This window comes from Columba livia, chromosome 2, assembly GCF_036013475.1.
Source record: "Columba livia isolate bColLiv1 breed racing homer chromosome 2, bColLiv1.pat.W.v2, whole genome shotgun sequence".
Classification (NCBI taxonomy): domain Eukaryota; kingdom Metazoa; phylum Chordata; class Aves; order Columbiformes; family Columbidae; genus Columba; species Columba livia.
The window spans coordinates 102,220,688-102,236,335 of NC_088603.1; the positions used below are offsets into that span (position 1 = coordinate 102,220,688).

Sequence of the window (15,648 nt, forward strand, 5' to 3'; positions counted from 1 at the left end):
AATGTGAAATGTATTTTAAGATATAAAAGTGAAAGATGGCCTAGACATTTTACAGGTTTAAAAAATTCACAAACTTTTTTGTGTGTGTGTGTATGTAAATATGAACCAGAGAGAAGCATATTTTTTACACCCAAGGGATTACTTTCTGGATTTAAAAATAGGTGGGTATATCAGCATTTTGAAACATTCTTAAGAATTCTTTGAATCCTATAGTATCATATTGGTCTTGAATCTAACATATTCTTTCTTAGTAATAAATAGCAGGAGCAGGTTTAATAATAAAGTAATTACAGAAGGACTGTTAAAATATTTACCATTAATGTATAATGATATATTTGTAATTTATTTCTCCATAAGAAATATCAGATAGTATTAATTATTTAATGTATTTGTTCAACATAACATTCTGCCGAAAAGTGCTGCATTTGATTTTGCAATAGATCTTTATTGTATCAATTATTCATTCTATGGTGGTTACCAGGTTTAAAGAGTGACCCTTAACTGTCATATAAAGATCTGAGTCTTCCTCCTCAAATGTGGCCAGTCAATGTTATGTGGTAAGCAAATTCAGTGGAACTTTCTTCCTGTAATATTAGTGATTTGGGTTAGACTATCTGTGTAAAAGAGATTTTGACTTTTGCACAGCATGTGTATTGTGTGGAGGCAAGCCGGAAGTTATTCCTTAGAAAAGATACAAGTAGCAATTTTTAAGTAAGTATTTGTTGTGTGGTAAATTACAGAAGTTTTGTAAAGAGTAAGTTATCTGTTCTAAGGTTAATTTTAGTTTCTGAGATTTCAGTTTTCAGTTTTCAACTAAACATATTCCCACAGTTTATCTTCTGCAGTTGTTTTCAAATCTTAGCCTGTAATATCTTGCCCAGGGAGGTTGTGGAGTCTCCTTCTCTGGAGACATTCAAACCCACCTGGACATGTTCCTCACCTAGGCGTTCCTGCTCCAGGAGGGGGATTGGACTAGATGATCTTTTGAGGTCCCTTCCAATCCCAAACATACTGTGATACTGTGATGGTGTGGTCAATGATTCAGAATATAATCTCAGAAAAGGTTTACCATGAGATTCCTGTACCCTTACAGCTTTTCTTTGGAGAATTGATTTTTTTTTTGGCATTAGTTATTTTGGCCAAAGAGCAGTAATCACAAAATTCCTACTAGATGAGTTGTAAAGGAAAAAATATTTTAAAATATTCCTGTTTAACATTTTTCTTCCAAATTTTGCCAATAACAAGCATGGAATTTCAAGAGCTCTTTCAGATAGCAAAAAGTCTATGTTTAATTCATAAACCAACTCACCAACACATGAATCACACACACACACACACACACACACACAAAAAAAAAACAAAAAACAACCCATATTCTGTACTAAGAAATTCCATTAGGAAAGACCCTTATTCTTTAAATAGTAAAAACAAAGCTTCTTGAAACCCTTAATTTATGTGCCAAATATATCTCAGCCTAAAAATTGGAACCCTGGCTAGCATTTTTCCAAGTATCATTTGCTCCAGAGGTGATAGGTGGCAAAGGTTTTCTACACCAGTGGTCTGTAAAATTTTTTATTATGAACCCCTATCAGTAAAAGATTTTTGAGCATGCACCCCCAATATTTGTATATTTATTTATTTCTAAATTATGTACCTGTACTACTGTACTAATGTACTTTATATATTATAAAAGATATACAAAAATAGAAATTAAAAAGGATGAGATAAAGATGAAATAAACACTATTTTTCAAAATATTATTTTGGGTATTAATTGTGTAAAAAATATTTTCTTCCCACAACTCAATGGGTTGTATTGTGCATGGTATGAGTACACAATCTCTCCCCATTTTGGAGACCTCTTTCCTAGATAAAGCAAAGAAAACTGAATATGGTACACAACCTTGTTAATTCCTGCATTGCGCAACAAATACTTTCCAGTTCATTCTGTTTCAGACTGGGACTAATCAAAGCAGAAGGTATAAAAAATTTTAAAAGGAAAAAAAAAAGAAAAAAAAAAGGAAAAAGTAAGCATCCTGTAGAAGTCTATTATGTAGTTGAAATCATGGGGTATCATGTAAATCCAAATTTCACTTAGTAAATCCTACGCTAGTTATGAGTAACTCTTGAGATAAAATGTATTAGATTTTTCTTCTATCCTTGTTTAAACTGCTTTCTTCTCCTATTTAAGTATTATTGCCCAGACCAGTTTGTGGATGGGAAACATACTTCAATTTCCGATAACAGTTTGAGAGAAGAGGTGTTCTAACCCCTTTGTGTTCAGGAAAGTTTTGTTGGAGGGTGCAGACCCAGAGTCCTCCTGCACTTACAGGAGAGAGGACTGCAAATGCTCAGAAAATGGATAGTGAGACAACATGTTTTATTTTAAGGGACAAAATGTGCCATTATCCTGAAATCAAACAGAGACCAGTGTCTGTATCTATCATGCCTCTCAGTAGGTGTTTCATCAGAAAAAGAATGGAGCATATTTCAGTTTTTCTTGGTTTAGCTTCTATCCCAGTTGAAAGAAATACTGGATAAGTCCACGTTAATAAGTAACTCCGTGCAAAAGAAGCTTATCTGAGAGGTGAAATGGTTGGTACTGGGATCTCCATGCCATCTCTGTATCTGCTTTAAGGGTTATTTATTTAGCATTAGTTTTACTCTGTTCCTGTGGACTGTATGATCTTTAAAAGTTGGAAAGCAGGTTCTGCTCCTGGAACACATCTCTCAGCTTAGTTTCATCCATAACTAAAACAGCTCACACACTCAAAGACTGTTCCAATTTGCAATCCAAAATACGGTAGGGGCAATTGCGAGATTCGCTTAAAAAACACATTCCCAATCTGAACTAAAATATGAATGTAGATGTGCTGATCAGCTTGGTGATTCATTTTAATGTTTCCAAATGTCACTGTGCATAGCCATATTATACTGAGCCTGCAGTTTGGATTTGCTACATTCTAGCAACAAAAACCATTCACAAGGAAATTGTGACAAAAAGTGCATCTGCGATTACGTATGTCAGCAGATATTCCACACTGTTTTTAAATAAAGTGTAGAGAAATGAAATATCACTCTCTTACATCTTCTTTCCCACCCTCAGGTGAGTAGTCTACTGTCAAAAAGCAAGGAAGCCAACACCTCCCCTGTTTCATAACTTTGCTGTTTCTTGCAGTTCAAGGAGTCTTTCAGTAGGAATGTGGAAGTAACTCATGCTTACTTTGGATCCTTTGAGTCTTTCATCTACACAGAGAGAAATCAAAGCCATTAGGAAATAAGGAGCACAGTTAGAACAGTAGTCAATGGCAGAGCAGGGATAGGACAGACTATCTGAAATGGATAAGAAATTATATAAATGCTGGACAGGTTCTGTTTTCACAAGATTTTAACGGCTAAAGGTACAGGGAGAATTTACCTAGGGTGCCTCCTTGTTGGGGAATTTTTAACTCAGATTGAATAACTTTCCCTTTTAACTCAGACTGAATTATCTCCTCTGGTTCAAGGAGAAAATAATCCAGATACATTGTCTAATTCCATTATATGTTACAAATGATAGCAAGTTAACTCAATACTGAATAATAAGGAGTTTCTTTTTCTCACTAACCATTAAAACAAAAACAAAAAAAACCCACAAACCAAAACAAAAAACTGTTTCCCTTCTTTATGCTCCATTGTTGCTCATTGATTGTAGAATCACAGAAGCACAGAATGTTTGAGGTGGGAAGGGACCTGTGCATGTTTTCTGGTCCAACACCCCTGCTCAAGCAGGGCCACCTACAGCCAGTTGCCTAGGACTTACTTCTGCTATTTATCATACAAACACATAGATTAACCACAGAAGGTGCAAAGCAATGCAGATTCTTTTTTTATTATTTTCATTGAAACACCCACATAATACAGTTCAGAGGCAAAAGCTTTTCTTCTTTCCGTTAAAGAAAATTGTCTAGTCCTCCATTTAGCTCACAATAGAAGACTGTACACTACTGTTTCTGACAAAACTGTTGGTAATATTTTTGTACTTGTTTGTCTTTTTTCGTTTTGTAATGTCAATTTGAAAATGCTCCATAGTGCTTACATGGTTGATCTTTCTGCCATGCTAACCATCCTCAGGTAGATCAGTGTCTTAGGTTAGTCTAAAGATGTTAGACCACAGGAATTAAGTGCTTCATATCTTGCTAAATAAAATATTCTGGGTCCAAACAAGCTCCCATAAAAATCAATAGAAAAACTCAGCTGTCAAAGTGAAAGAGAGGGGCTGACAGAATGTGCTATATGAAGAGATTACCATGTAATGGAGGGTTTAAAACCACAAAGAATAACATTGTATGTACTGAATCAAAGAATATAATTGTGTTTTGTTGTCTTGCTTAGTTTTGAAAATAAGGTTTCAGCTGACATCCAATAAAGAACTAATAAAAGTACATTTCTAATCTAAAAGTGTAGCTGTCATTCCATGTAATGAAAGAAAGCAATGTTCTCACTCTAAGTAAAATGCAAAACTTAAAACTTCAAACAAACTTAAAGCCATTTAAAAATCAATAGGACTCCTACCAAGTAAAATCCCAAGGATTCCAAGCAGTACTAAGATGTCATTTGAGACAATTGTTTATGGTCACTATTCTTTTCCTTTTTTTTTTTTTTTCTTAAATCATTTAATGTTTTATTAAATGTGAGTCCCTTTCTCCCTTGTTTAGTTTACTGCCAAGCAGAAATGTAAGGGTATGGTTATTGGCTAATTAAGGATGCAAAAAATACACACTAAGTATATAAACATTTACCCATACAAAACCATGGTAATGAAATGTGCATGCTGGCTGGTGAGATACTTCCTTTTTAGAAAGACTATTTACCAAAACTTACATAAAGAGACTTTGCAAAAAAAAAAAAAAAAAAAAAGCTGGTGGTGGAGACTTTGGTAGTTGTATGAAGCTCAAAATTACAAATTCTCTACAGAAGGGAGATCTATTGAGGTAGAAAGTGATTTTGACCAGTCTCTAGCTTACAAACCCTGTATACTTGCTTATAAACATAACTGAATAAGCTTTTAGCATCCAGCTGTGTAGATCCTGAGATATCCCCTTAAGGTCTCATTAGCAGGACATGAAATGGCCACTGTGGCCATTCCTCAGCTATTTTGTGGATATCTCACTTCATAATGGTGGTGACTGATCACATTTTGGCACATTTTAAACTTATCTGGTATGTATCACATGCTATTCGTCAACACTCTTGCAATGATGTCCTTAAAATTAAGATGGCCAATCAAAAGAGACCTAAGATCTTTAAAGAAAACACCCTTTTCCACAAAGGAAAAATGTTGAAGCTCACTGTTATGTGATGTGACACAGCACATTTTCACAGAACAGCAAAATCAGCTGTTTTGTGCCTACTTGTTCTATAACTTTTTTTTTTTTTTTTTTTTCAGTAACTGTAACTTGAAACAGCCACATGGATGTCTGCATCATCCTGCAGAAGAAACACCTGATTGTCCATAAACACTCCTATGACTCTCTGCAACAGTTACTCTACTGTTGGTTGACTAATGCAGACTGCACTTCTGTATTACAGAAGTTTATCCTATGGATAAACCAGGTGTTTTTCAATTACTGCACAAATAAACTTCTTTAACTTGGTGGGAGAGAATAGGAAAGGTCAGAGAAAGTGCTGAGAGGGTTAGAAAGCAGACTATGACCGTTGATTAACAGCTGCAATCTTCATGTTGCTAGTGGCAAGACAGATTACACAAAACATAGGTGAATTCTTTCATGGAGTCTTCTATATTCCTTATCATAAGGACCTCACTGCAGAGCCTTGTAGCTGACTTCTGTGCCCTCCTCACCTAGAAGGATTTTTAAATGCTCAGGCTGGCTGGGGTGATGGCTGGCTGGCCGGGTGAATGGATGAACTCTGCTCACCAAGATCAGCTCAGACTTATCCTAATGTGCGTGAGCTATTGCAGACTGTCTGCATTCGTAAGCATCGATGGCAGATATATTCTTGATTTCAGAGTACAAAGCAGACAATCCACGAGCTGAAAAATATCCCCGAAGTTCTTTGTTAAAACATGGAGATTCTCTGAAAATAAATAAATAAATTGAGGCTTTCTCAGTCTTCACCTTCTGGAACAGCAACAGTGCATGTCAGTGCTGCTCCAAACACAGGAGACATATCCACCTTGTTAAAAAGATCCCCTAAAGACAACAGGCCGCCCGACTACTTTATCACCGCCCACCAGGTAGCCGGCAGACCCCGTACTCGGGGACCCAACCCCGGAGCACAGCCCGGCTCCGCGGGTGCGCACCGCCCCTCCGCGCCCGGCTACGGGGACCGCTGGCAAACTGCGACCGGCGTCGTCCGACCTGCCCTCGCCTCCTCTCTGCCTTTCCTCTTCCACGCAAAAGTGGATCTCGGACTATATTTTATTATTAATTAATATACAGCCTCCTGCCCAACACCCCTCCGACTCCCCCAGCCCCTTGCTCCGGGTGCGCGCTTCCAGACACACTTTTCTTGTTGCGAACGACGTGAGCATCAGGCACGAGCAAGGTGCTGGCTGAGGCGCAGGGAGTCCGGAGAAGGGGCTGGGTGTGCCCCGGGACTGGGGTTCTCCGGTTCTGCCCCCCGACCCCTCTCCCGAGCCGGCTCTGCTCCAGCCTCTCCACCGCAGCAGAGATATAGAGGGGCCGGAGGGCGCCATCCTGCTCCCTTTGCACTTCTGTGGGACAAATCTTCCCTTCTCCTCGGCCCTCTCTGCCGTCCCAGCCGTACGCTTTCCCCCTTCTCTATCCCCGCTGCCATCTCCTTGCCCAGGCAGGGGGTGCCGGGGCCGAGGCGCTCAGGGAGGCAGCTCTGCCGGCTGCAGCGGCCCTGCAGGACCGGCTCCCGAGGCCAAGAGGGGACCTTGCCCTTTCTGTCCATCCACTGCTCTTCCTCTCTTGTTTTTCGCTGAGATCATTTCAGCTGTCTCATTACTCTTATTATTAATATGTTTTTTTTCCCTAGTCTCCCCCCTCCCTTCCCGCCCTGGCCACTAGCCCTCTGCAACCTCGTCAAAGGGATGGGTGTTTCGGGTGGAATGTAGCTGTGGAGGAATATAAGCCTGAGAAAGGAAGGGGGGGACGGAAAGGGAGAGATTTTGCTGTCGTCTCTGGGCTGATTGGAAGAGGCAATCGTTGTGTCTGCGGCCAGAGGATCAGCAGCTAAAGTTTTATTGCTCCCTTTCGTGAGTGTGCGTGAGTGAGGGGGGGGGGGGTGTAAATGGAGAAGTCGCCTCTCAAGGAGGAAAATCTTTTCAATTTCCCTTTGGCAGGTGCAGTTCAAGGAAGAACTCATTAGCATTTTGCCTAATCCGTGAACTGATTAGGGAAGGGCAAAAAATCCCCCTCCTCTTACTCTTCCTTTCCCAGTTTTTAAATCACTCTTTCCCCATCACCGCCACCCTCCTGCCCTTCCCCTCCCCTTCCCCTGCACTGAACGAAAGGAAGAGTCTCCAAGGTTTTCTTCTGCTTCTCGCCCTGGTCTGGAGAAGTGAGGGGACCTCTCTCTACCCTCATCTGTCTCTATCTCTCTCCAGTCCATTCCCGAGAGGATTTAAGACGGTGCAATGTGTTTTCAGCCTATAGCCGCTGCCACCACTTGATACTATGCTACGCGCAGGGAGAGGTTTTTGCAAAAATGGATTTATTCGATTTTAGAGGATTTCTTCTCTAATAAGGATCACATCGTACACAAATATGACTAAATCCCCTATTTGGTAAATCTTTCTTCCCCCCACCCCTCCTCTTTGGGTTCCCTCCCGCCCGCCCCCACCCCTTCAGAGGAGCAAGCACAGGGAGCTGATGACGGACCCATTAATCCCTTCTTCAATGCATCAAAAGAAGCCGAAGGGCTGGAAGTCGCTGGGCTCGGAGTCCTGCAGGAAATGCTTCGATCTGCTTTTGGTTTTGTATGAAACTGGTGACTAGGGGCTCGGCTCGCCCCGCAGCCGCCGTCCGCCGGCACCTGGATGCACGGGCCGCCGCCGCTGCCGCCGCTGCCGCCGCCTTGCCCGCCGCCGCGATGCAACGCTTATGGTGGTGCTGATGATAGCTCGGGCGTGATGGGATTGAGCCGGCAGTGATTATTTCAAGGCGGTGAGGGAGAGCGAGCGAGAGGAAGGGCTGCTCCGTTCTGCTGTGTGTGGGCTCTGGGATTTTTTTTTTTTCCTTTTCTTCTTTTTCCTACTTCCATCCTCTCCCCGCCACTGGAAGTCCTCCCGTATCTAAATGGAATTAGTGGAGACCGAAGCTCCTTGTGTAAGGAACAGACATGACCCATGGGCGCAGCTTCTTTTACAGTGAGTATCTCCCCCTTCCCGCTCCCCGTCTGAGCTCCGCAACCGCGCACGGGCTCCTGCCCTCCGCTGCCTCCACAACTAGCGTAGCGGGACTCCCAGACCCCCGCGGCGTGGGGGTAAACTCCCCTCCACGCACACACAATACCCCCTTTCCCACCACTCTGCAGTGCAGCGGAGGGGGTCTGGTGTCTGTCGGCGCTGCGGGGCGGGGGGGCACGCTCTTGCGGTTCGGGCTGGAGGCTTTAGCTGGGGCGCGACGCGTCTGATGGCTTTCAGGTTAACGGTGAAGAGAGGGGACAACGGCCCCCGCCGTCCGCGGCGGTGCGGTGCAGCCCCAGCCGAGGCTCGAACTCGCTGGCTTGGGGCGAGGAGGCGCCGGGCAGCACCGAGCACCGCGGCGGGGGCCACAGCGGGCGCGGATCCCGGCGGGCTGCGGGCCGGGGGCGGTCCCCTCGGGAAATATCCTCCAGGAGCAGCAAGAGGGCACCGTAATGTAACGATTACTCGTCGAAGACCCCCTAGAGGCCTCGGGCTCCGTGGATGGGATCCCCTCTCCCGCTTCAGTTTTGCAGTGGGTCCGGTCTGCTGAAGGGGCTTGACTAGGCACAGTTCCTTCCAGCACCTCTATCTACGCCCACACCTGTAAAACAGCAGCGCCATGGCAAGGTATTGCCCGTCCAACAACTCTTCGCTAGGCTAAACCATGCCTATGCCAATTCACAGCCTCCAAAAAGCTGCTTGGCCAAGAGATAAATCTCTTAATGACAGTTTGTAATGGAAAAATGAACATATCCAAAAAGATGCAAAGATGCATAATCAGAGTGGCACTAGAAAGCATGATTGTAATTACACCCGATGATTAGAAGGGAAAGCGGGGGGAGGAAGCCAGAGAGAACACAACAAGAAATTTGGTGGAAACTTCTGTAAAATAATTCCCAAAGGCAGACAATCACAATATTATTGCTGTACTGCCAAAGCTTCCCAAGTGACAGTTTTGAGTGAGTGAAGACTGTGTGATTGGTCTCTTTGGGGTCTTTTTTTTTTTTATTTTTTCTTTTTGTGAGAAGTGTTATTCTTTTCCTGTGGCTTGAGAAAGAAAAAGGCAAGGGGTCATGGTAAAACACGGACTGCCTTAACTGCTTAAATAAAAAATGTTGAGTTACCTTTTCCCATAAAGTCGATAATTTGAATTTCTGTCAATGTACAGATTTTGGTGATGGTAGTGTTACTGTCACAAAATGAAGAAGTTTTTTCTTTTATTTGTTAATATGAGGGAAGTATTTGACTTCATGCAAATTCTAGATTGGATATGTCCAGAAAAAAGTTTAGTCTGTTGGTGTCTTCTTGACTATTACATCTTATTATCAAGATTATTTTGCCTCCTTGCTAAAAATAGATACTGGCATGATAACTAAGTATAGCTCCCTGCTTTGAGATAGCTACAGCTGGAATTGAAAAGACCTGTGGTTTTTCCATCATCTTTGTAATACTACCTCTGTGACTTGGACCAACTCTCTTCCCTTCTTCCAACTTTTTTTTTTTTTCTTCTATATAGAAAAGGAAGGAAGAGCTAAAAGATAACAGTGATTGAAAAGAACCTGTAAGAATCAGACATGAATTGTTATTAATAGCCTAAGAAGAAACATTCCTCACATAGGGTTTGTTTAGCTGCTGTGCCTCCTATTCCAGCTTCCATAAAGTCGTGGGCAGAAAGAACACCAGCAGCTGGCTCCGTATTCTAACACCAATACACCTTACGCTATTGAGAAATTAGGTTTTGACTGGTGAGGATTACAGGCATAGATACACTATGTTCACTGCATGAAACACAGCTAACGTAAATGAGCAGCTTATTAAGTGGGTGAATCCTTCAGTGCCTTCAGATTCTGACACAGCCAGCGGGCTGAGTCTCAGCAAGCATGTATTTCCAGAATCCATCCCTGAGGAGAGTAAGGGCATGAAAGTTTGGGTAGCATTCATATCTGAGCAGAAGATGTAATGTTCTCACTGAATGCCAATGACACAGAAGAGTTTTTAACTACCAGCTTTGCCAACATCCGTCTCTGTTTGCTGGGGTATTCAGAAAGACACTGGGGCTGTGAACCTGACCAAGAAATAGTGAATATGCTGCCAAACCTTCATTTTCCCAGCACTTCAACCTTTTCCTGTTTAATCAATCAACCATCATCCATTCCTCAAACTGTCTATGACGTGGGAAGGGTCAAAGACATAGAAATGGAGATGTCAATACACTCAGAATACTGCAAATATGGAGGGAGTGGCATTCTTCCAGGTAAAAATTGCACTCAACTTGCAGTATAGAAGCTGAAAATGATTCAAGCATCATTTCTGAAAGATCATTTAGGTAACTAGTTACCACCCCATTATGCCTTTTGGTGACTCTCAGTGATAAGAGAAGGAAAGTGTGCTATTCAGTTACATTTGTTAAAGGCCACAGATCCACAAATTCCTTATCACAAAAAAAAAATGGCAGCTGATCGATCCAAAATATTCAGAATAAACACACAGCTTCATCTCTGTCTTAACTTTAGTGCAGTCTGGGCACTATATCGAGTCTTAATGCCAGACTAGCTGGGATCAAAACCCAAGCACTCCAGGAACTGATGGAAGTGTTCTCTTTTGCTCTTGCTATCTCGCTTTCTCCAACAGGCATTGAAGACGTGGGTGATGACAAGAAAATACTATCATTAGCGGATGTTTTCTTCATCAAGTAGCCAGCTAGTTACTTTAATCTTCCAAAGCACTCTCATTACAACTGGCCTAAGTGTTTGCCTCTTAGCCTTTCCTGGTTAAAATGTTATGTTCAGAAACTCCCAGAAACTCATGAAGTATCTCTCGGTTGAAGTCCACCTAAGAGAGGCCACATTTCTTCCCAAGAGGCACAGCTTCCCTATCGTGGTTGAAAAGAGGAGATTTCTATTTGTCAAATAGGCTGCAGATTCACCGCAGCACAAAACAACATCCCCTCAATAAGTAAAATAAACTAGATTAATGAGACTGTTAAGCACACACAATAATTTACTTCACTGTGGACTTGCAAATTCTTTGATGGCTGTGAACCTCTCACTTATTTCATAGTCCCAGTACCCATTTTCAAATGTTATTATGCCATAGCAAGAGAAATAAGTGAGACAAGTGGTACTGAAACCTTGTAGGTTGTCCCCCTCTGTTAAAAGCAGCCTCTTTTACATTACTGGTCCAAGCTATGAATATCCACATAAATATTGGTAAAATGTTTTTCCCTTGTATACATATACATATACATATACATATACATATACATATACATATACATATACATATACATATACATATACATATACATATACATATACATATACATATACATATACATATACATATACATATACATATACATATACATATACATATACATATACATATACATATACATATATTAAAAAAAATAAAATAAAGAGGGAAACATCAGCGCTTGGGGATTTTATTTAAACCCCCAAAATCTCCTCTTTATTTGGATAAATTTACAAAGATAAACCCAAGGACAGATTACAAAGAAACTTGTTTGTGCAAAATGCACAATTTAAATATGCCATTAAACATGAAACCTTTTTTTTACAGTAATTCTGTTTGTATTCTTCTGTATTTGTATTCTTCTAAGATAGAGGTTTACAATTGATTTGATAGCAGACACTATCACACTGTGATATCTAATGCGTATTTCTCTTTCAGTTGTAGCAAGTCTAACCATCCTACATTTGTCTGGGGCAACCAAAAAAGGAACAGGTATGTAAACTTCAGACATTTTTTTAAGCATTAGAGTCCAAAGTATGGATTTCAGTTGTTTAGTTCTTGAAATATTTAGTACCCCACCTGCTTCCAGTGTCTGTCCTTTATTCATTTGAGTATTAGTGTGCCTGTACGTACAAAAAAAAAATTCCAGTGTTTTTTGTTTGTTTGTTGTGTTTTGTTTTGTTTTGTTTTGTTTTGTTTTGTTTTGTTTTGTTTTAAACAAGGTAGTGACCTGATCTACAGCTAAAACTAACTAAAGTCTGGACCTGACTTTAACCAGAGACTGCAAAGTGTCCCCAATTTCAAACTGGGATGTCCAGTTTGTGCACCAAGGTATCTACATTTAAGATCTTTTTTCCTTGGTCAAATAGAATTCAAAATCTGAAATTGGTGAGGATAGAAAGAGGTTCTTAAAAGCCCTGGATGCTAAGCACAGTAAAAACCAAGCAGGGAGAGTTGCTAAGCACAATATGTGTCTGAATTTGTGTCTGAATGCTCAATCCCTGCAGGCTTGAATTCATTTCAGGAAATTAGGATCCACATTATCCTCAGCTTGGATACAGATCAGGAAGAAAGAGAAACACTTTTAGTGCATAAAGCAGATCTCAGGTGGTTAAAATCATTCTTAGAAGGTGCGTGTCTCCCTCCATTGATCATAAGAGGGATTCTCAAGCAACTTGGCTCCACACATCAGAGGCTTGTTAGATGAGACACTCCTTGGGTATAGGTACCTCATTCAGACGAAAACAGTGAGTCCTCTTTGGACACTTGTGTGAAGTCTAGAATCTACCATCCTTCCTTTTAATACTAGCTTCAATATTTTGCTCTCCAAAGAATCCGTTTTATTTTTGCCTACTTGTTAAAGTATAATGCCCAGGAAATTATTCTTCATCTTCTTCAGACTGAACACACTCAAACCTTTGTCTCCAGGCTCTCTGCCAGTGTGCAGAAAGGAGTGCAAGAGTTTCAGGGCTAGAAAGAAAGCAAAAAACAAGGCCTGACTCTGCTTGCTAGGAGAAGGAAAGTTCTGGACTGTGATTCCTGGCCTCAGAGCTATTTATTAATTTTATGGCAAACAGCAAGATAAAAATAAAAATAATCTATGAATCTGAATCCAGGAATTCCCCCCTCCATCTCGGTCTGGTGAGTATAGAGTCAAGCTGCTATGAATCAAAAGCAATTTTTACATCCTATCGTAACTCTGCTTTTTTTTTTTTTTTTCCTTGATTTTGTAGCTTTGATGTACTCTTGTATTACAGCATGTAGCTTGGTCACCCAGCACATACCTGAGCCTTTTCAGATATATGAATGGAAAACTCATGTCTCCCATTTCTTGAGCACATGCTTCCCTTACAGGATTTTATTTAAAAAGCAATGTCTTCCCCTAGACATCCAAGTCTCTTATTTGAAAAAAATGTTTTAAGAATTATATGTTCATACCCCTAAAGAACAGCCTAATTTTCCTCCAGGTCAAAGATCACGCTCTCAGTCTCAACAGAAAAAAAAGCAGAGGCTACTGACAGAAGGGACTGTTTTATTCTGTAAGAGTTATAGGTGTCAAAAGGACGTAATAATTTGGGAGCTAATTATATAATGCTTAATGTGATCATTTCACAGAAAAGCAAACTACTTCCGAAGGACAGAAACCAGTGCAGTGTGGAACTTGGACAAAATACGCAGAAGGAGGCATCTTCACTTCTCCCAATTACCCCAACAAGTATCCTCCTGACAGAGAGTGCGTCTACATTATAGAAGGTGACCAGCCAAAAAATCTTTTTATTCTGTAACCAACGGTATTAAAAACAAAGTGTTTTATTTCATTATGTGTGAAGAATAGGTAAAGCCTATATGCTCATTATAAATCTTCTCAGAACACAAGATTTAGGGAAGCTCTCTGCACTTTTTTTTTTTTCTTTTGGTAAAAAAATGTAAATGTTTTGTAGGACATACTAAGAAATACTAGAAAATATTTGATTTATTTAGTGACATAATTTATAAATTAGTTCAGGTGTTAAGTACACTAGTCACTTAGTAATAAACACAGTATAATTTAATTCAGGATATTCAGAGAATGAATAGAACCTAAAATGCTTTAACATGACAGAAGAAAGAATACTTTTAAATGGGTAAAAAAAGTGAACACAGGAAACAAAAATGATTTTCACTTTCATATAGGTATTTTATCATAAATGAATCTGAGATGACAAGTGTAGCTAGGCAAAGTACAGTAAAGAAAGTCACACAGAAAACATCCATATAGTGAGTGTAAAAAATATTTCCTATTCGAGAGTTCATGAGAAATGAAGATAAATGAAAAAAAGGAATAAACATTAACAGTGAAGAGTTGTTATGACACGGTTTTTAAACAATGGACATTTGCAGACATGAAGGTGATATAAGAAAGGTTAGAGATATATTATAAGCAAGTTACATGGTTTCTTTTCATCAGTCTTAGTACAATGGCTATTGAAGGGACTGTTGTAAAAATGAATCTGTGGAAAGTAATAGAGATTAGATACTGTGAGATTTTAGGAGCAGAAAAGATGAATCAGGTACAAAATGGTAAGTCACTGGAACCAAGAAGATTCATTAATGAGTTGTGCATCCACGCAATATACAACACTGATGCTTGTTCTACCCGTGATTGGTTGAACAGAATTATTAAGTACAAATTATGGAAATGGGAAATAGAAATATTTATTTAGCTAAAGGTGCAGGTAGTTCCAAGAAAGGTTTTCAAAGATGTATAGCTAATTCCAACTGAATTAACTGTTTTAGAACCCCTCACTAGACACTTTTAAAAAGCAGTCTGTCTTTCCAAATCTAGTGCTAAGTCACTAAAAGGAACACATTTTACAAAGTCTTCTAGGGGAATGATGGATAGTAAATGTTTTATGTATTGGTTAGGAAAAGAAATGACAGCAAAGTGACTGAGAACTCTGAATTTCACTTTAGTGCTAGGTAACTTGACTGAAGTCAGAAATAAAGAGGTGATTATAAATCATGGAGTCAAACAAGCCCTTTAAAGAAAATTTATGATTGTCCAGTCATCCCTCCCGAGTCTGGAATTTAAGCAGACCTATGGTAAACATTTAACTTCTTTCACAGTTCAGTAATTGATCTAAAATACCTTTTTTTTATTATTATTTTTTATTTTATTATTTTTTTAAGATAAATGTATAGGTTCAATATATACTACTTAGGGTTACATTTTTTGTTACGCTTATGTTGCTAGATCCAAGTCTTTTTGCACATATTGATCAAATAATCTTTCTAACATTCCTGTGAGGTTGGGAAGTAGTAAGCCTATTTGATCTTTAAGGATCTGAAACACAGAGATGTATTTTATCATTAAAGAGAAAGGCTGTGCAAAAAAAAAAGAGAAAAAGAAAAAAGGGCATTTTTGTAAACCCTACTCCAGTATCTATGTTCTTGTTAGCAAGAAGGTATCTTGAAGACCTTTTTTCTAAAGACTTTTGTCCTTTTTATAGTAATTCAATATACAGAAAAATATAGTTA

At 39.8% G+C, this 15,648-nt stretch overlaps 1 protein-coding gene across 7 annotated transcripts in view; it reads left to right on the plus strand.

The window, feature by feature from the left end:
• Positions 1-7,242: 7,242 nt before the first annotated feature.
• Positions 7,243-15,648, plus strand: part of NETO1 (neuropilin and tolloid like 1) — a 71,972-nt gene continuing 63,566 nt past the window's right edge. For 2 of the 7 annotated variants that reach the window (XM_021291413.2, XM_065053028.1), the window contains exons 1-3: positions 7,265-8,337; positions 12,070-12,123; positions 13,747-13,884. In XM_021291413.2, coding sequence (XP_021147088.1) covers positions 8,310-8,337; positions 12,070-12,123; positions 13,747-13,884 — 220 coding nt within the window. In that variant the 5' untranslated portion in view covers positions 7,265-8,309. Of the gene's footprint in view, positions 8,338-12,069; positions 12,124-13,746; positions 13,885-15,648 lie in introns of all 7 variants that reach the window. The other 5 variants (XR_010470410.1, XM_021291414.2, XM_021291411.2 and 2 more) reach the window with 5 other exon arrangements.